The sequence below is a fragment of the Carassius carassius genome, chromosome 12, assembly GCF_963082965.1.
Source record: "Carassius carassius chromosome 12, fCarCar2.1, whole genome shotgun sequence".
NCBI classification, from domain to species: domain Eukaryota; kingdom Metazoa; phylum Chordata; class Actinopteri; order Cypriniformes; family Cyprinidae; genus Carassius; species Carassius carassius.
The window spans coordinates 3,909,793-3,931,930 of NC_081766.1; the positions used below are offsets into that span (position 1 = coordinate 3,909,793).

At 36.7% G+C, this 22,138-nt stretch overlaps 1 protein-coding gene and 1 pseudogene across 1 annotated transcript; both read left to right on the forward strand.

Moving 5' to 3' along the window:
• The first annotated feature begins 469 nt into the window (after positions 1–469).
• On the forward strand, positions 470–19,527 carry LOC132154512 (collagen alpha-1(XXI) chain-like; annotated as a pseudogene).
• Positions 19,528–20,088: 561 nt separating this feature from the next.
• On the forward strand, positions 20,089–21,579 carry LOC132154511 (C-C chemokine receptor type 4-like). Its single transcript, XM_059563091.1, has 2 exons — positions 20,089–20,181; positions 20,277–21,579. Exon 2 carries the CDS (start codon positions 20,309–20,311, stop codon positions 21,368–21,370), a length of 1,062 nt encoding a protein of 353 aa, XP_059419074.1. The 5' UTR covers positions 20,089–20,181; positions 20,277–20,308; the 3' UTR covers positions 21,371–21,579.
• The last annotated feature ends 559 nt before the right edge of the window (positions 21,580–22,138 follow it).

The following is a 22,138-nucleotide window of genomic DNA, read 5'->3' on the forward strand; positions in this document are numbered from 1 at the left end:
TGTACGTCACTGTGGGTGCAGATATAAAATAGTCTTTGGCTGGATCTTGCCACTGTGCACTGTTTCTGCAGCACTGTACTGTAATTCATGTCAGCGATGAGAGCATTTTTAGCTGCTGTCTTGTAACCTGTTGGTGGCAAGTCTCTGTTTAAACTCGTGGATATCCAGGATTCACATTGCTGGTGAGAGAATGGCCTATTATGCTTTTTTGTTAATTCTTTATAGGAATATTGGATGTTGTCTCAGTTTAACCTTTCTAAGGGCAATGGTATTATAAAATATACCATGGAAAATCATACAGTACAGTAAATAAACGTTTTGGATGCATTTGTTAAAATAACTTACTTATTAAACAGTGCCATGGTATGTATTAAAATTACCATGGTGTTATCATATATATAGGTGTGTGTGTGTAGATGTATAGATAGATATAGATATTGTATACAAAATTTCATTTTTTTCCCCCAGGCATTTTCTAGCTGCTGCTTGGTTTATTGTTGCCATACCATGTGGACATGGATGTTTTCTTCACTGATTGTTTGTGTTTTGTTCCTGCACACCAGTGGATTCCAGCAAGAGGACACTCAAGCTGGTTTGGAATCTTTTTCTTAGTCGTATACTGTATAATACATTAGTCAAATGGTTTAAATTATGGAACAGTATTAAGCTGCATTAAAGCAACACTCTTGAGGCATTACTGTAGCTCAAACAGTAGAGCATGGCATTAGCAATGTCAAGGTCATGGATTCAATTATCAGGAAATGCATGAACAGATAAAATGTTCACTTCACTTTGGTTATTAATACACCTGCCAAGTGCATAAATGTAAATTAATATACTTGAGAAAATGACTTCTGTAATACTTCTTAGGTCATTCTTGTGATGACACTGTAGGGTGAATTCAGGTAAATCGAGCAATTGGTTGAGATGCCGGTCAAAAATTGGACAAATGTACCTGACTTCACTCTACATTTGTTCAAGAACTGTAACCATACTTGGTCTGCATGTGGACCCTGTGGGCAAATGTTTTCTTGGGTTTGCAGGTTGTAGCACATCTCCCAATGACCTTGCGTTCATCATTGATGGCTCCTCAAGCTTGGGGATCCCTAATTTTGAAACTGCCAAGCGTTGGCTCATCAACATCACCAGTGGCTTTGATGTGAGCACCAGGCACACTCAGGTGGCAGTCATCCAATACAGCGACACCCCTCGACTGGAGATTCCTCTGGGAAAGCATCAGAACAGCCAAGAACTCATCGGGGCCATCACCTCCATGTCATTCCTGGGGGGCAGCACACGGACCGGCCGTGCCATCAAGTTTGCCACAGACCACGTCTTTGGTATGACTAACCGCACATCCCAGACTCCCAGAAACCGCATCGCCGTGGTTCTCACTGATGGGCGCTCGCAGGATGATGTTGAGGATGCTGCCATGGAGGCCAGAGCACAGAATATTGTTCTGTTTGCAGTTGGTGTGGGAAATGAGATAACTAACTCTGAATTGGTGTCTGTGGCCAACAAGCCATCTTCTACTTACGTGCTGCACGTGGAGGACTATAAATCCATTGCAAGCATATGGGACCTGATGGAGCAGAAACTGTGTGAAGGTGAGTCGTCCTAGACTTTGGAGCATATTTTTCTCTGTAACCAGTGACATTAAGACATTACATGGATCTAAACCTTAGGGCCCAATGCATGTGTTTAATCCTGAAGATAAACTGTTTGCCATGACTCAGCTAAGAATATCATGTGTCAAGATGCTAACAGACCTTTGGAAATTCAGTCTTTGGACTAGTGTCTTTTTAATGCTACATAGTTAAGCACTGGCATCTATTTTCAGTTGTTTAATTGAGTGTATGTTAATTTGTTTTATTTTTTATTGTGTTATTTTTTAATTGGGGAAACTTTTTAGTTACAGATGTCTCAGATGTTTCTCCTCCCTCAATTTTCAGTTAATGTGGATAGCAGCTCAGATTTGGTCTTGAAAGAATTTGATGAGTCACTTTTGATTGCAGTCAGACTCTGGTGTTTTGGCAAATAGGAACACCGTTTTGAGACTTTGCTGCTCTTCTGGAAAAACTGAGAATCTGGAAAACTTAATGTTCATTTGCTTTCTATTTTATCTCATTACTGTCTAGGAGAAACAATTTAAAGAGATCTCATTAAACCAGATCTAAAAAAAGGCATTTTCTTATTCGGTTACTATTGTGTGGTTATATAAACAAACTTTGATTCAAAGCATCATAGTTGAAGTGCAAAGTACAAACAGAACTAACAAATGTTGCTACAAGTGTAATTGCATCACATAGTAATTGCTGTTAATAATGTTCATCGTCTGGTTGACTACGTCTTGTATACATTTTTCTGAAAAATCCTTTCATATGCACACAAACTGACAATCACCACTTATAAGCTACAACTAAATATTGTAGAAATGTAATTTTCTGTGAAGTTGCTTTGTAATGATTTGTATTGTAAAAAGCGCTATACAAATAAACTTGAATTGAATTGAATTGAAGTGCAACTACAGTGTTAAAGATTCTCTCATTCACAGAATCAGTGTGTCCAACGCGGATCCCTGGGACAGTGAACGATCAGAAGGGATTTGATCTAATGAGCCTGATGAAGATTGAGCAGGTGGCTCAGAAGGTTCAGGGATCTTTGTTATCAGAGAGAGCATTTCAGCTCAGTGATCGGATGTACATCACCCACAACACCAGGTGATCTTTGTGTGAGTGTTTTGTGTGCTGTTTTGTTTGTGTTCTTGTACACGTCGAACAGTTTGAATTTTGTCACTGTGATGTAAATGAGATGTTGAGTGACCTGTTATGGTTGGAAAATTCATGCTACTTTTGATGTTCTCCACAGAGAGATCTTTCCAGAAGGCCTTCCACCAGCTTTTGTGTTTGTGGCCACTTTGCGCTTGAAGAGCCCAGCTCACTGGATGAAGTTCGACCTGTTAAGGGTGTTGTCTCAGGACGGGGTTAAGCAGCTCGCTGTGACTTTGAATGGAGCAGACAAATCGGTCACTTTCACCTGCCCCAGCACTCTAAAGAAAGAGCACACAGTCATATTTAATGCCCAAGGCATCAAGGTCTCTGAAATGTTTATATCACTCTTAAATCTAATTAATGAAAACATTGGTTGCATCTGAATTCACGTGGTATCTGTGCTTAAAAATTATCCAAAATTAATTTCCAAGAAATTTTCCAATCAACATCAAAGTAGATACTTTTAGTATGTAATCTGGGATGCAGTTATTATTAAAACACCTATACAGTAAGAATATAAATGTGTTTATGTCTTTTAATGATATGATTTATGTCTCTATAGAGGCTCTTTGACACAGATTGGCACCAGCTGAAGTTCCTGGTGAGGTACAAACGCATCACCTGTTTCATAGACGGCGCATATGTGGAGGAGCAGCTCCTAGATCCAGTGGTTCCCATCTACATTAACGGAAAGACTCAGGTCGCCAAGAAAATCAATACTGAGACTACAGTCCCTGTAAGTGACTCCAACACTATTTTTGACAGCCGCCTGATCACAAGCTTATATTTGCCAAACTAAGAGAAACTTTGAAGACTGATAGTTTGCAATCACAATATTGTTCGACAAACAGTCAAATCAAAAGATTACTGTTGTGTCTTGTGCTTCTTTATCAGATAGTGCTACAGAAGTTACGGATCTACTGTGACCCCCAGCAAAGTGAGAGAGAGACAGCATGTGAAATCTACTCTGTGGTAAGACTGGTTTGTTGTTGATCTTGCTAGTCCTAGTTGGTGTCAGCCAGCATGGTGTTTCTATTTGATATATTTTTTTCAAGAAGGTTTAAAAAAAATAATAAGTTGTTCGAGGACCAACAAAGATGGTGATCCAGGAACACATTTGTGTAAATAATGTTAAGTGTTCTCTGGCTCCAGTGATTTCCTTGCCACTTTAATGTATTTTTCTCTGTTTGTTTCAGGATAATGACAGTGTAAGTTATCTGCTTTTTAAAATGTTTAAAATTTAATTGGTGATTGATTTAGTTTATGTTTTACGTGCAATGTGTTGTATTCCCAGTGTCCTTTGGATCGCTCTCCTGCTGTAGAAGGTTGCGACTGTCCTAGTGGTAAACCTGGTCTGCCCGGTCTACCTGGGCCTATGGTGAGACATTTTTTAAACTATGCATATTAATATATTGATAGGCAAATATGCTGAGGTGTTTTGGCTTGTTCGGGACATCTGATTAAAACACATTTATCTCCTTATTGTTTGAATGCAGGGCTTCAGAGGGGAGAAAGGCAGAGAAGGACCTCCAGGCCCTGATGGTAAACCTGTAAGTACAGCAGAATTATTTGTGCCATTCATCATGAGGCTTGGACGTGTGTAATCACCACGATCTGTTTGTCCACCAGGGGAAACCAGGAGAAAAGGGAGCAGCTGGAGAGCCTGGTCGAGATGGAGAGAAAGTGAGTGAAATGTCAAGAACATTCTCTGATAACCTCAAAGCTTTACGTTAATCTTTTATTCTTCCATTTATAGGGTGAAGCAGGGGAACCAGGACAAAAAGGGGAGCGAGGGCTGGAAGGATCCAAAGTATGTCGATTCTGAGATTTTCATTGTCATTAATATTAAATGGCTTGTATAATTTTTTTCTCCAATCTTTTAACAGGGTGAAATGGGACCACCAGGGCCTTCAGGACCAACAGTGAGTCTCAAACTTTCTGATCATTTAATCTCAATTTTTCTGTTGCTGTGTTTAAAGGTTATATCCATAAAGTTTCTCTTTAGTAAGCAAAAACTACAATGACTAAAATGATTCCCTTAAAATCTCCTCTAGGGCACTGGCTTTTCCAAATTGGAATTAGATGACTTGGGAATTCAAGGAAGCAAGGTTAAAAAAAACAATATATCCTATCATTTCTATTGAAAATGACAGGAAATTACCAATTACCAAACGCTGCAAACTATTGTGACCTTACAGGGAATCCCAGGAGAACCAGGGGAAATGGGACCACCCGGAAAACCTGGACTGAATGTAAGAAATCTATTTTAGCATCTACTTGTGAATGTTTATACTGTGCATTAGTGATCATTAACAGTTTTATTCCACTTAACAGTATTCTGTTTTAAATTCAAGTCTTTACAAAGTCATCTTTGTTCTTTTTCCTCTGCAGGGTGAACCTGGGACACCTGGTCTACCTGGACTTGCTGGTCCCAAGGTAAGACAGATTTCAGACTGACGGATCTGTGATTACAGTATTCAATTACCACTACTTCTGAAATCATAATCAGTCACAACCATGGACGTTTTTCTCGTCTCTGTGATAATGGAGGCATATTAAAAGCAGCAGGAAAAAGTAGCAGCCTCCAATACTGCAAAAAGTTTTTTTTTTTCTCTTTCTAGTACAAATATCTATATTTGTTGATCAATATACATTTACTTGAGTAGCAAGATAAAAGTAAGTTTATGCTTAAAATGAGAGTAAAACATTAACCCCCTTTATTTTGACGAATTTATCAGAAAACAAGACTTTCTATCTTACTTCACTTGCATTTCCATCTCCCATTATTCGCATTAACCCTTTTTCGCACAAGTCAAAAACCACCTCAAGTGAGCGTAATTTTTTTTTTTTTTTGTGAATTAAGGCATTTTTATTCCAAATTTAGCGTTTCGATCCGTCGTTTTCGTTTTCTGTCAATTGTTCATGAGAATGAATTCACTTCTTTTGTCGTTACAATGCTGTACCACATTAAAAAAGAAAATAATGCATCATTTTGTGGTGTATATTTTCAAGGAAACCCCACCCAAAAATGTTTTGTTCCGTAACCCATGAATCTAAGTGATTTTGATGACTTCTGTCTTGTTTTTAAAGTTGTTTTCCTGTTCGAGCACACAACATAGACAGGCAACCCTAGACAGTTTCAACTTCACACCCAGAGTCTCTAAGTATTTAAATCAGCACAGGGGGAAACCATCAGATGTGTTAGGGACACGTTCAGACATCCTCTCACACGAGAAAGTCCTGGATTATTTTAAGAACAAGGGCATATTTGTGGCCTTGTCGTCGAACCTTTTTATCCGTCTCACTGACATTTTTCTTAGATTTTTTCCAGCAGCAGACTGTCGTCTTGCCCAAAGGTCTATATATAGCGACTTAAACACCCAGATTATGATTGGTCAATGACACAGTACACATCACGAGCTGCTCTCTGCTCTAGATGAATATAAGTTCACATTCCAGCCAAATTACTGTGTGCTGCTTACATTTTACATCAGCTAAGCTTGAAAACTGTGGTATAATTATAAATAATAGATGAATGTTGCTTTATGAAGTTTGTGTATCATGGCAAAGCTCATTTTCAACAGGGTGTTGACACTACATAAAAATGAAGCCACTGTAAATATTAAAAACACATATAATGAGTCTACCCAGATGAGATTTTCAGTGCTCAGATGTTGCTCTTATATAGCTCAAGAGACTTCCTGAACTTATCATCAGCTTTGTCTCTGACATTTCTCTTTGAGTATCTTGCGAGATATAGGTAGAATAAATAGAGATAAAAACAGAGCTCATACTGAGAGCTATGATGTCTGATTTGCAGTTTTAGACAAATATGTATATTATTATGATTTTTTCCCCCATAGTGTAGTTTGAGCAAATGAATGGAGTTTTAAAGACATAAATTAGAAGTCTGTCACTCAGATCTATTTTCAGGCTGCATCTGTGTGCTGCCCGTTCTCTGAAAATTAGTGCCCTGCCATTTACTGCCCTAATAAATCAAGCCTGTTTATTAGTAAGGGTTTTGAACTGACTCTTGGCGGCACTCAATTTGTTCAGGTTTGGATGTGGCTTTGTTTGAAAGATGCAACATTTAGATTTTGTTCCGCAAAGCTATAAAATAACCTTTTAAGACATTTGGTACACGTTTGGTAATGTTCACTGAAATTACATAACTTATAAAAAATTATTTATAGAATGTATTTTCACTTTAACATCATGTTTTAATGCTCACTCTTACTCAAATGAATGATACTTTGGTCTTTTTGATCAATTATTGTAATACTGAAATGATACAAATCTCTTGACACATCTGTAAGCACTAGAGCCATGCAGTTTAGTGTTTAAACCCAGAAAACAGCTTTCGTGTTTCTTCTAGGTTTTAATTTACCTGTTTGATGCATCACACAGCTGTAGTAGCTACTTTTTTAAAGCATGCAGTGGTTTTAGATTCATGTTTGAAACTTTGTGTAAGCTTTGTAAACTGCTGTTTGGCATCATTATTGTTGCTCTATTCTGTATTTTATTTACACTTATACTTACACTTGTTAACTTATACATTCATAAAGGGCCATAGCATATGCAAGAGACTTAAGTGAAAATTTAACTGGATAGGATCGCTGTTATCAAGTTTGCTAGTTTTTGTTATTAAGTCCTGGCTTTCCCACTGGATCTGAGACAGAATTGCTCGCTGTAGCGGTAACACCCAAATCTCTTTACCAAATCTTGGTTTCATGTGGTGTGCCAGAAGAGGGCTCCCTCGTAAGGGTGGGTGTCCCGCAGCACAAGTGGTGCCGCCAACCCTGAAAACAGCCTTTAATCATGACATGCAAACATACTGTACATGCATATGGACTGTTCAAACACACAGAACCCATGAACAACTCATGACTATTTTGATTATGAGTTGATTTATTTGAACCGAAATGGGTCATACTTAAGTTTCACCTGCATCAAACGTTCAGTGCACGCACAAAAACTGCCACCAAAAGTTAACAAGAGATAAAAGTCATGTGAAATCTCATAAGTTCCCTTTAATTAGCTTTCTCCTGGATATAATTGCAGAGCGACGGTATAAGGTAGAATTATTGTTTGTCTTGTTTCAAGAGCATGCTTTGTGTGAGGTCTTTCCAAATATCAGCGCTTTAGTGTAAAGTCTATATGTGCATGTATTTGAGTGCGCGAACAAGAGAAATACAGTAAGAAAACGCCACAGTTATTTGACCAAACATTTTAAAATGCACTAGTTATGTGTCTTACAGACTAGCCAATGCAGTTTACATTAACACCAAGAACATTTCATGAAATATTAGCATACTGCACAGTAAATACTTACTAGTGCTTGTTTAAAAAATATATTGCCATATAATATGCATTGATGAATGTTTCGAACTGTTGTATGCTACTTTAACGCATGACCTCACTACATTTTATGTTAAGAAAGAAATAGTATAATCTCAAAAAAAAAACTATATAATATATAATTATTATTATTATTAATTTAATCCACTAAATTTGCCTAATTTGGTGTTCCTGGTCTGTTCTTTATCTCTTTTCTGGAAGTGATTAGTCATGGGCCTCAGAGGACCTCAGCTTTTGAGTGAAATTGTTTTTGGATAATTTTGGTAATATTTACTCAAACACTGAGATGCATAAGCTATGATCAATCAGTTCCAAAAAGAAATACAAAACCTGTGCTAGTTAAAATAAAACAAGCTGACAAAAAGATTGAATCCAATAATTGACAATAATATAGCATAACAACGAATTTATAAGCATTTTAAAATATTTTGTTATTTGCATGGGTACTGGAAGCATACAAAAAATCTAGGAAAATGTGCATATACTTTGAACAGTATGTTGCATGTGTACATAAATAGGATTAGCCTGCTACCCTACAAAGCCAAAACTAATAATGAAAACTAATAATAATAAAATGTCTTGCATGTTTTTCCCCCTTTATTTAAATATTAGTGTTCACACATTTTCCCTTCTAAATCTGTAAATCATAGTCAGAGATGATTTTAGATTTATTTTTGACAATATGTGTAGTTACAGTGTTTGCCTTTGTATGGCAGTGTGGTACAGCAGTGTGTTTTTCTGATCATATCCCATGCTTCATGCAAAATGTGGGATGTTGCATATTTTCTGACAGGTGTGTTTTACAATACACAAATTCCATGCACATGTGACCAGAAACATGCTATTTTTGAATTCACACGATGGCCAGCCACAGCCCAGCATCTCTGTAAAGAAGGACATCTCTTTACCAAAATTCCCACATGTGTACAGCTTGTAATTAAGTACTTCAGAAGGTGCAACAAAAAAATCTTTAGATAAGCTCTCTTTACAGCTGGGTGTAACATGTTTATATTTTAATGACAGACTGTCTCAAATTTCATACTTTACAATTAAGTTGTGTGCATATTTAACTTTTTAGTGCTTAATTTTTTCTTTATGTAATTAGTATGTAAAAAATAAAATAAAATGTAACCCAAATTGAAACGGCAAAACTCGAATTATTTCTGCAATAAGTGGAATGCACCGTGATTATTTAAGACAAAGTGATAGTGTTTACATACAGCTTATTTCCCCTATTTCTAAAAATATGTGTGATATGTGTGAACCATATCCTCAGAAATCCGTAAATGTGTGTTTGTTGCAATTTTCTTCTTTTGAGGTGCAATATGTGATTCTGACCACTTTTGTTTTTTTATTTAGGGAGAGAAAGGAGATATTGGTGTGGCAGGATCAGATGGACAACCTGGACTCCCTGTGAGTTATTACTGTATATCTTCTTATGTGTCCTTATTGTTTTTTTGTGTATGTGTTCCTTATTCTTTTTTCTACCTCTTTTTATTTTTTTGTTCATTAAGTTGAGGTGAAAACACGTTAGATGCATTTAAAAAAGTGGTCATTCATTTTGATTGATTAGGTTTTTAGAAATATTTCAACTGCTTTTCAATGAAGTTTTAACAGTTGAACTCCATTCTGGCATCTTTGGTTTGAAGTCATTTCCATGTCATTTTCATGACTTATTTCATCTCTAGTTTACAGGTCGGCTCACTTTCGACATTCTTGACCGCTCTTTCTGGTCTTCACCAGGTTGAAACTTTTGAATTGGCACATTAGCACAATAATAATGTTATTTTATGATGTTGACACATCAAATCATATTTATAAGATGATACTGAAAGTTTCATAGTGAAAGGGCGCTATATGTAAAGTTTATTGCATGATGTTTCTGTTGGGAGGGGCCCAGTCACATGGTTTGCTGGAGACCCCACAGATTTGTGGTATGCTGCTAACTCTAGATTTGGAAATGGAGAGACCACAATGTTTACTAATTCCAGAATGCAGATGATACATGTATATAGTCATCATTAGCTCTGTTTATGCTCTGCATGTTGTTTAAAGTCGTCCTGCTTTATCTCCAGTCACACACATGTGAACCGCAGCTCTGACTACGAGGAAGGGAAATGCTTCTTTAACGCAACAGACAAGGCTGTAGTCAGACTTATTTCAAACTGCCTCAGAAACTGAGACGGACTCATCTGGAGTCTAAGTCGCCAAGCTAAAAGAAACATATTGTTTAACATTAGGTTTATTACTAATTAATTGAATAAGATTTATTATTATTAATTAATTATAATTATTTTTCTTAATTGTAATGTTCTTTCTCTTTTTTACTGGCTGGTTTAAATTTGGAAGGCCAGGCCTGCTGACCCAAGTAGCTTTTTATGAATTATTTAAAATATTCTTTATATGATCTCCAGAATTGATTAGCTTGAAATAATTAATGAAACTGCTTTTGTTATGCCTGCACGGCGAGTTCTTTAAACTAAAAGATACAATAGATGATCAAATGTCTTTGTTCTCATTTTAACTTCTAGCTTGCAGGAAGAGCATGAAATAAACTGCTGATGACGTGCAAAGCTTCATGGTTGTGGATAAAAGGGTGTCACTTCTAAAGAATGAGATTATGGTTTCTTTTATAAGCAGCTGCTTTGTAAGATGACCATCACTTGTCACACAACTCATTTGCACTTTGCTCATCTCTTTGATCGGTCATGGGGAGTTTTCAGCATGGGGAGTGTTGGTAGATGGTTTTAACCCAAAGCTAATTTAAAGTGACTTCAGATTGTTAATGTTTTCATTTCCAGTTTTCATTTCCATTTCAGCTAATGACTTGAAGTGATGTGGTTTAGGCCTGAATGTAAATATTTAGATATCCTTGTATATCCTTCATATATATATATATATATATATATATATATATATATATATATATATATATATATATATATTCATCTAGTAAGTACTCCCTTTTTGGGTAACGTTTTGGCAAGCGCACGATTCTACTCATTTCCAAGCCCAGATGCTGAGAGCAGCCCTATGGAAACTTTCGAGACATCTGTCTAGTGTCTCGTGATTAATATAACAGTTAATACAACCCTCCCTCTTTTTGAGGTTATGGTAAAAATTTGAATGTTCTAATTTCTCATTCTTTCCTGCAAAACCGTTTTATTTGGTCATTCATGCACACAGAGCAGGTGGAGACAGCGTTATTTCTAGTAATCGATTTCTTAATGTCAATAAATGCTCTTTTTATCTCTGCAATCTCTTTAATGTCTGTTGCCACATTCACTGTGTGGAAACTTTGCAGAGGAACATTTGTTTGATTGAACACTTTTACACTCATTCATTTCACAAGTTGTTTGGGCTGTGCTTCCTGTTTATTGACAATCAAACTGGCTCATTTGAAAGAAAAATGTATGATATTCCGGAAATCTGGTGCAGGAAAAGGGATGTGTTGCCTGTGGATGGTTGTAGGTGTTGTACTTTATGCCTCTCTTTTATCTTTCATCATAAACTCTCATGTAAACCACTCTAATGAAAGATTATGTGCCTGCCAGCACATTGAATGGGTTAAAGTCTGGCTTGGCATTGCTACAGAAAGGCAGTACTCAGTAAGTTTACAGGGAATAGTGGCAGTTAAAGGTGCTGCCAGCATGTTAAGCCTGTGTTTTAGAGGAGATCCTTTGTAATTGTATATGTCAGTCACTGTATCAAATTTGTACAGAGAGAAAATGCCTCATGGGATGTCAAATTGTACCCCCTAAACAGCTTATGTTACATGAAGGCTTTTATGTGTTTTCATTTTTTTTTTTTTTAGGGTATACAGGGGCTTCCTGGAGAGATAGGCCCTGCTGGACCTCAAGTAAGAACCCAGATTAATCATAAAATATAACAAATTATTAAATATGATAAAATATAATGTTTCTTAAGCAGCAAATAAGCTTATTAGATCACGTGACACTGAAGAGTAATGATGCAGAAAATGCAGCTTTGCATCACAGGAATAAATTACTTTTGAACATGTTAAATAGAAAACAATTATATTAATTTGTAGTAATATTTCACAATATTACAGTTTTTACTGTATTTGTGATCAAATCAATGCAGCCTGGGTAAGCAAAAGCCACTTCTTTCCAAAAAATTTTTTTTTAATCTTACCCACCCCAAACTTTGGTCAGTAGTCATTTGGAGAGAATTGATTTTGTCACAGCTTTTGTGCTACTGTATAACAAAATCACTTCGACAGGGTGATCGAGGCATGCCGGGACCAGCAGGTTTTACTGGACCAACAGGACAGCAGGTATCAGCAGGAATTATGTGTTAATTTTTTTTTTATTTTAATTATGTTTGAAATTGCAATTTTACAAGCTGTAGCTGTTTAAGTTCTTTATCAAGACCTCTAATTTGGGTCTCTAAGATGTCCAGCATGATTTGTACATAAATGAAATCATACAGCTACTGTGTTTTTGATATAACAGACTTAAGATTATATTAAAAATGCTAAAGTGCATTTAAAATAATTTTTTAAAATCCCAATTTACTTTAAAGGAGAGACTCAAATTTATAAAAAGTGTTGCCCAAACTCACATCATTGGTTAATGTTACCAGGCCTATGTGAGAGCAGAATGGTTTGATTTGTACCACAGTGTTTAAACTTTCTGATAAATTTACCTACGGATGACTTTCATATTGCTGACTTTGCATATTAAACTGTCATAGGCTAAGAAAAAAAAAATACATGAAATGTTGATGGTTATTATTGGAAAAGATATGGCAAATAAAACATATTAGGCTTGGATTACTGATGTTGTTTTACTAGAGTTGTCTTTAATTCTAGGGACCCTCGGGACCAATTGGCCCATCTGGCATAAAAGGTCCTCCAGGTCCAAAAGTGAGTCATCCCAGCTAAATATTGAATTTTTTTTTTTTGTATAAGTTCTTAAGTGATAAAAAAAAACCTGAAATGTAAGGCGGTGTAAATTAATTTATTTTTTCAAATAAAGTATTTATTCAGCATGAACACATTATATTAATCAAAAGGGACAATATATTTTTTTTATTTCTCAAAATCACTGTACATGTGTCATATTGCTATATAGGATTTTACTGACATGGAGTGCAACCCTTTTTGGTTGACAGGGGAATTCAGGCTCTCGTGGACAGGGAGGGCTCCCTGGACCACCTGGTGCTAAAGTGAGTGAGGCAAGGGAGGGGAATTCCACACATAAAGGTCTGAAAATATGATATTATATCTTAAAGTGACATACCTGCTGCTTCCTCAGCTGGCTTCAGGAAATAGCTTTAAATAGCAGATGCTATACTGAGCCTTCATCAAGTTCCGTAATGTTCAGAAACCTTTAATTCACTTTACATAATTCCACTGGTTGGGAGCCAACAGTTATCAAGTCGAATGCTTAAGACAAAATACGTAGGTCTACAAAAGCCGAAGCTGAGAGACTATCTCTAGAGAGCGTGAAATGGCTGCAATTTTTATTTGATTGCATTCATTTCATCACCTCCCACATGAAGCAGAAAAGTTATGTTTTAAAGTGATGGTCCATATTGCACACTAGTCCATATCTTCTGATGCCATACAATAGTTATATGACAAAAACAGACTGAAGTTTGTTTTTATTCAGTGAGAAGTGTCTATCAGTGCTGTTGAGTGTGCTGTGTCTTTCTTTATTCAACAAACTTATTAAATGATACATGTCAGTAAGTATAGTGATGTTGAACAATTGAAATAATTTTATTCGTGTATATGTGTGTGTGTGCATGCATCCTCAGGGTTCAGATGGAGAGCACGGCATTCAAGGTCCCTCTGGCATTAGAGGTCTACCAGGGTTTAAAGGTCATAAGGTACATCCATCTTCAAAACTGACAAACCTGAATTAACTTCTGCCTTACTTTAATAAAAGGCTGCATTACAAATAGACATTATCTGTCAGTCTGACTGAAAGTCATGTTCTATCTTTCATCAATGCCATTTAAAGCGTGATGAAATGGAAGTAGCAACATATAATTTCTTCCATTTTGTGAGGTACATCTGAGTGTAACACCTTGTTGAAAAAGAAAGAAATGTTGGGCGGGGACTTGGTTCTGTGCATCAGTTGTTTAGATTTTAGATGTGGACGTTGCATTTGCAGAAAATAATTGGAAAATGTCTGCATACTGTGTCACCAGACATCTGTGGTTTTCACTGAAAGATTCAGTTATGATAAACACGTACATCGATGAATCGTTCACAATGAGATCTACTCTATAACATTCATTTACAAAATAGATGGGGGGAACTTTTTATTTCATGCTGACATAAGTGTGACAATGTCTCACTAAAAGTTGCAGTTTCCCCTCTTTCTACCCTTATAATGTGAATAATACACTCGATTTTATGATCAAGATCACATGGACCATTCCAGAATTGTCCTTCCAAATTCTCACTTTTTTCTTCTCTTCTCCTCACTTTGAATCCACTTTGAATCCTGTTTCTTAAGTAGGGAAACACAATAGGCTGAGTACTTAATTTTATAAACAAAGAATGATGAAAAGTGTGGAACTATTTTTGGTAAATGCACTTTTGCTCTTCAATGTATTATTAAAAATATTCCTTGTTTCAGTATTGTTAAATGCCAGTGCTCCTACGCTTGTATTTGCAGGGTGACTCAGGATCACCTGGACCAAAGGGGAGTCAGGTACCGTGACTGCTCAGTGATGAGTGAAAACTTTGACATATAATTTCTAACATCTGTTCAAATGGAACATGCTATGAGAGTGAAAAAGAAAAAAGGAAGTAAAAAAAAAGGTGTCAAGCGGCTATGCAAAAACAATTTTTTTTCTAACAGGAATTCGACCTACAAAAGATGCACACACAAACATTTTTATTGAGCAGCCAGTGTCAAAAAGTAGTAAACTAACTACCACGCATACCAGTTGGTCCAGACCGATTTTAGTCAATGCTGGTCTAGATAAACACAATCATGCAAAACAAAAGAAACTGGTTGACCTTTTTTTTGCATCTCTCTTGCCAGGGTGAGAAAGGAAACCAGGGAGAACCTGGAGTTGCTGGAAAACATGTATGTAAAGTCTTTATTGTTCATCAGTGGTGTTGCTACTTCTGGTTATGGATTTTAATAAAAACCTACACATTAAACTTTGAAACCAATGCTTGTGTAATGGAAATAAAGACATCCCACAGAATTACTGTGAAGTTTTATCTAGAAACCTGAATATCATACTGAATAACTTTTTTTGAAATAAATGAATACATCTATTAGGCAAGCATGCACTAAATTGATCAGTAGTGACAGTAACACATATTTGGGTAACACTTTATTTTAGTGGCCAATTCTCACCATTACCTAGTTGCTTATTAGCATATCTATTATTAACATGCAGGTTGTTTATTAGTACTTATAAAACACTTATTCTGCATGATCATATTCTACATTCCTAATCCTACCCCAAACCCTACCTTACTAACTATTAATAAGCAGCAAATTGGGAGTTTATTGAGGCAAAATCATAGTTAATGGTTTGTTAATAGTGAGAATTGGACCATAAAATAGAGTATGACCAACATTTGTTACAATATATTTATATTTCAAATTAATGCTGTTTTTTTGATGAACTTTCTGATCATCAAAGAATCTTGAACACAATTTATCACTTGTTTTCACAAAAACTGTTTTCTACATTGATATTAATGTTTCTTGAGCATCAAATCTCATAAAATGTCAGGTTATTCAAATCCAAATCAATTGCACAGGACCTGATGTACTTCTGTCGTTCTCAACAGGCTGAACCGGCCGTGAAAGGGAACAAAGGAGAGGTACAAATCTGCCGTTCAGTGTCTCACAACCATTTCCTGATGAGTCAGAATCTAGAGGTCTTTTGGTTTCTTAGCAAGTGACTAAAGCTATGTTGTTTCGAGCCAAACATATGCAGTGTCTCTCAGCATTCTCGGATCTTGTTTGCCACTCCATCACAAATAAAAACACTTTTTCTTACATTACTCAATTAATTAAATATGCACAAATGAACTGTTCTCCTCACTCCTGTTCAGCCAGGTGTAGAAGGGGAGCCTGGGAGCAGAGGGGCTGATGGGAAAAAGGGAGATATGGGTCAATCCGGCCCACCTGGATCTAAAGGCTTTCCGGGTTTAGATGGGTTACCAGGGCAACCAGGACTTCCAGGTCACCCAGGGAATCCAGTGAGTGTGATGCTTTTGAGCATTTATGAGCCATGCTTGATAGTGATGTTTTGTTCAAATATGACACACTGTGTTGCAGGGCAAAGCACCTTCAGAAGAGCAGCTGATGAAGATCTGTGCTTCTGTGCTGCAGAGTAAGTGTTTATGCATTTTACTGGTAAGAGTCTTATGTCTTGTTTCAGTGGCAAATGCACTGACTGAGGTTGAGGCGAATGAGAAAACGAAAATAAAATATGCTTATGCAAGCATCACTTTTGATATTTGCTCATATTTTTGGTTAGAATTTGATCAAACCCCTTACCATCATTAAATTTAGTCATAGAACTCATCCTTCTTATATTTACCTAGAAACGATTACCCTAGCAACTATATAAACCAATAAAAACAGATAGACCTCCTTAGCAACATACCCACAACACCCTATTATGATACAGTATCTGTGACCTTTAAATGGAGCATCACTCGCTGGTTCTTCAGAAAATGTAAACATCTAGTACTTGATATATGTTCCTGTCTTAATATGCATTTTACATGTCAGTTGATTTTATTTTGGTAGAACAGACAAAGATACTCAAGAGGAATAGCATTTAACTCTATGATGTGTGGATCTGTGCCTCACTGTCAAATAGCTAGAAACATCTGGAGCCGTAGGAGATTTCAGAGCAACTTTCAGTTCTCTGTAAAAAAGAGGAAAATATAAATATGGTTGTGAAATCCATCTGTTGAGCCAGCATAAGGCTATTTTTCATATTGCCGTTACTGTTGCAGATATTACACCATCTTTTCTACACTCCTTAAACATCTATGAAATCACACTTAATTACACTTGTTGCTTGCACATACAGTAATAAGAGATCATGGTTATTCAGATGGTCATTATCGCAAAGTAAATCACATCAGGATGATCGCAATGCCATTATGAAGCATTTGTAAATTATCTTGCCATTTGACTAATAAATAAATATATATATATATATATATATATATATATATATATATATATATATATATTTTTATGTGAGAATAAGAGATGTAAAACTAGCACAGATACTGGTTGCCAGGAATTATGGTCAGATATTCAGTTTATTGTTATGCAAAAATGTGTGTATAAGAATCTAGTATTCCAGAAAGCCGTGAAAACATATAGTAGCATTATATCTAACAAATGCATGTACAGGTGTGTATGATGTAGTGTCATCATTTATATAAGAAAAAAGTGCTGAGGACCTTAATATAATATCAAAATATTTGATCTCTCTAAATTAGTGGTGCCAAACCACTAGGGGGCCTAAAAATAAGCTTTAAAGTGGTCATATGATGCGATTCCAATTTTTCCGTTCTCTTTGGAGTGTTACAAGCTCTTGGTGCATGAAGAAGAGCTGTAAAGTTGCAAAGACTAAAGTCTCAAATCCAAAGAGATCTTCTTTATCAAAGTTAAGACTCTGCCACGCCCCCTAAAACACCTCATTTAAACACACCCCCACATCTCTACGTCACTATGTGGAAATATTTGTGTAATGCTGCCCAAATGTTCATGGAAAGAAAGAAGGCGTAGTTTCAGTAACCACAGTTAGTGTTGAAGCAGTCATGTCAGGGAGATGCTGTGTGGATCTAGGTGAAAGCAAAAGTACTTTATTTGGCCTTCTGAGAGTAGATGCATTTAGGAAACAGAACAGCAACACATTTTATGGACGAGCGTTTGGTGAACCTAGGAGCTATAATAGCATCTCAGTGAAATAACAAAGATAACAGCCAGTGTTATTTTAAATGACTAGAATGTCTAGAAATGTCATGTATATTTATTGCCAAAAAAGTGTAAACCCTGAAGTATATTAAATTATTAAAACTTCTATTTTAATGATTTACTGTACATTTTATTAAAAACATTTTATATTACATTATACCTTTTTGTTGAATTTTTCTATTAAATTTTCATTTTAATATTTACATTTATGCATTTAGCAGACACTTTTATCCAAAGCAACATACAGTGCATTCAGGCTATGCAGTGTTTTTTTTAACATATGTGTGTTCCTTGGGAATTGAAGCCAAAACTTTTTGCACTGCTAATGCAATGCTCATGAATATAATATAGTACCACTCTTAGTTTAGTACCAGATTCCAGTCAAACAGTTTGAAAATCACTGCACTAAATGTTCCTTCAACAGGCCAGCTGCCACAGCTCCTGCAGGTGATGGGTCAAAGCAGCTGCCAACATTGTGAAACCAAACAAGGACCGCCAGGTGATCCAGGTCCCCCAGGCTCAACGGGCCCATCTGGACCCCCAGGGTATCCCGGCAGAGCGGGGTCTCCAGGATTACCGGGATGTCCAGGGAGGAGGGGACCTGAAGGGGTAAAAGGTGAAGATTGTGTGAAAATGTTTTGAAGTTCATTTCATCTTTTGATTTTAAAGTCACTGAAGGGAGAATGGTGCTTGAATGTTTTCCTTACAGGTGAAATTGGCCCAATGGGTATGAAAGGAGCTAAAGGACAGGGTGAAATTGGGTTGCCAGGTCCACCCGGCCCAGCAGGTATAAAAACAAATATCATTTTCATGCATGATAGTAATTTTGTTGTCTTTTTCAAGCATGTTCAGAGGTAATTCTTTCTTCCACAGGTTTGCAGGGCCCACGTGGGAATGACGGGGAAGGATATCAGGGGCCCTCTGGTCCACCAGGGAAAACTGGCACTCCAGGCACCCCAGGCAAACGTGGGCCCCAGGGACCCATGGGAGTTTGTGACCTGTCCTCTTGTTATCAAGCCTATGGCTTTCGGAACGATCCTTTCAGGAAAGGACCTAACTTTTAGCATTGGGACAGTGGGATCATACTGATTCTATAACGTCTTTTCTTTCTCAAATGGACATTTCTGGTGCTCAGCATTGACCTCAAGAACTCATAACCTCTAAATAACGATGATCTTGACTTTAAATATGTGATGTGTTTTCCTGCTTGAGAATCTTGTGTTGAATGTGTTAAAATCTCTCATGAATCCATGTTTTTGACTGATTTTGTTGCATGCTCTGGCTGCTTTTTGCAAACAGAAAGGGGCTGTTGAGCTGTGGTCAGTAGAACTAATGCATTATGTTCCAAGTTTTCTTAACTATTTGAGCAGGAAACAGACTAAAAAATCAATCATTATTTGGTGCTCTCAAACATTGTGCATGTTCACACACTGTAAAAACATCATTGATTCTTTGTGTCCTGTCACTAATTTAATTTACACCCATTGGGTGTATTGTTCCTTTAAAGAAAATTGCTATACTGCACTGCCCTGGGCAAGCTACCTCTGTACAGGATGTGTGATAAGGCTATAGGAACATTTTTACTACTACAGCATTTTTTGATTATTATTTAATTATACTTTTAATTGTTTGAGAATTTGTCTTGTAGTTTTTAGTAGCAATCTTAATAGTGTAGATGTGGCATGTCTATTTTTGACTGGATACGTTTCTGCAAAGATTTAACATCTGTTTATGTTCTTTTTCATTAACGCACATAGGATTTTAGCCTTGTCAAGGTTTTTTTTTTTTTTTTTTTAAGAATCATTTATTTGTGCAGCTGACATTTGAAACTCTTAACAGTTGTAATCATTTCTTAATAATTTTACATCAAGTTGTTCTCAAAAAAGTAACCCCCCCCCCCCCCCCCCCCAAAAAAAAAACATTGGCCAAAATACAATGAAGTCGTCGTGGTTTCACGTCGAGCTGACGAGGTGATTTAATTGCTCTTCACAGTTCCTTGTTTCAGGATGTATGCTGAGTTTTTCTTGGTAAGCCACAACGTGGTTGCATCAGTTCTGCCAGGGCTGCTCAGAGTTTCATAAGCTCCTCTATCAAAGGCATTGGTGAGTGAAGCCAATATCTGATGCTCAGAATGAACCTCAGTCCAAATGTATATTAAGTGTGTTGTGTGTTTATTTTTTGTTTGATTTTATTGCAGCAGAAAACGGACTTCAGCAAACAGACACACCAATGGGTGATTATAATGAAGACTGGTACAGTTTTTTTAAGGATGCCAATGACACAGAAAATGGAGATAATGTCGTATCTGATGAGGTTTATTTATGCAAGAAGAGTGATGTGATCCAGTTCGGAGCAGCATATCTTCCAACCTTCTACTACATTATCTTCTTGCTGAGCTTGGTTGGAAATGGACTGGTGCTGTGCATCATCTACAAATATGAGAAGCTCAGCACGGTTACCAACATATTCTTGCTCAACCTCGTCATTTCGGACCTCATCTTTGCCTCCAGCCTCCCTTTCTGGGCAGTCTACCACAAATCTGAATGGATCTTTGGCAGAGGCCTTTGCAAATTGGTGGGAAGTTGTTATTCCATCGGCTTCAACAGCTCCATCCTTTTCCTCACTCTCATGACCTTTGACCGGTACCTTGCAGTCGTCCACGCCATCACATCAGCCCGGAAAAGGAGGTCGTTGTATGCGTTTGTGTGGTCCACCGTCGTCTGGGTGCTCAGTATATTGGCTAGTATAAAGGATATAGTTTTTCATGATGTGATGAAAATTGAAAACAGTTTGCTGTGTGAAATGACTGGTTACAACCAGAGTTTCCTCACAAAATGGGAGCTGACTGGTTATTATCAGCAGTTTTTCTTTTTCTTCTTGGTGCCTCTGGTTATCGTCCTGTACTGCTACATCCACATAACCATCAAGATCATGTCCACTCGCATGGCGGAGAAGTGCAGGGCAGTCAAACTCATCTTTGTCATCATCTTCACCTTCTTCATCTGCTGGACGCCTTACAACGTGGTCATCCTGTTGAAAGCCATCAAGACATCCTTTGGAAATCCGAACGATTGCTCAAACGTCCTCGACTATGCGATGTATATAACACGAAACTTTGCCTACCTGTACTGCTGCATCAGCCCTGTCTTCTACACTTTTTTGGGAAAGAAGTTTCAAAGCCATTTTCTGAAGCTTTTGTCCAAGCATATACCGTGTCTGAAAATCAATGCTGCCTTTCTGTCAACGACAAGCAAAACCACATCAATCAGGAGCCCGAACACTGACTACTGAGCATTTACGTGACTGTGGTTTGTATGCATGAAAAGTGATTTGACGAGAAATTTGTTGTTAGGAGGACACAATATTACTGACATAAAAGAAAGAAAAAAACTGAGCATAATTGAGCATATGTTCAATAATTTTCTAATTCAGTGCATGTAATGAATAGTGTATGTCTAAAGAGGTCCATCAATTTCATCTCTCTCTCTCTCTCTCTCTCTCTCTCTCTCTCTCTCTCTCTCTCTCTCTCTCTCTCTCTCTATATATATATATATATATATATATATATATATATATATTTGAATGCATATTAATCAATAGTTTATGTCTAATGTGTTCCATCAGTTTTACCAAGTTGAGCAAGCGCATTGATGATGTGTTATATTTTACTGTCCATTTGATGTATATATGTAAATATTAATTACACATATCCCTTTGACTATATCAAAACCAGAAAAAAAGAGTAAAGTAAAAATAAAAAAAATAAAAAAAAATTGCTTCTGTGATGAAATTTTGTGATTGCAACATACGTATATGTATTGTGTAACCCTACTAATCTATGGGTTCCTTTTCAACATAACTATTAAATCTCTCATTACCTGTGTAATATTCTGTTTTGTGTCAAATATATTGTTGTAAAGACTTCTAGAAGTAGGTCGATTTTTGTTTTATTTTTAGAGTTATTAATTTCTGATGTATTCTGATAAAAAAAAAAAAAAATAGCGACAGGAAGCTTTCTGATATCATCTTTTCTCTCCTTTTGATGCCCTGTTGTTTGCA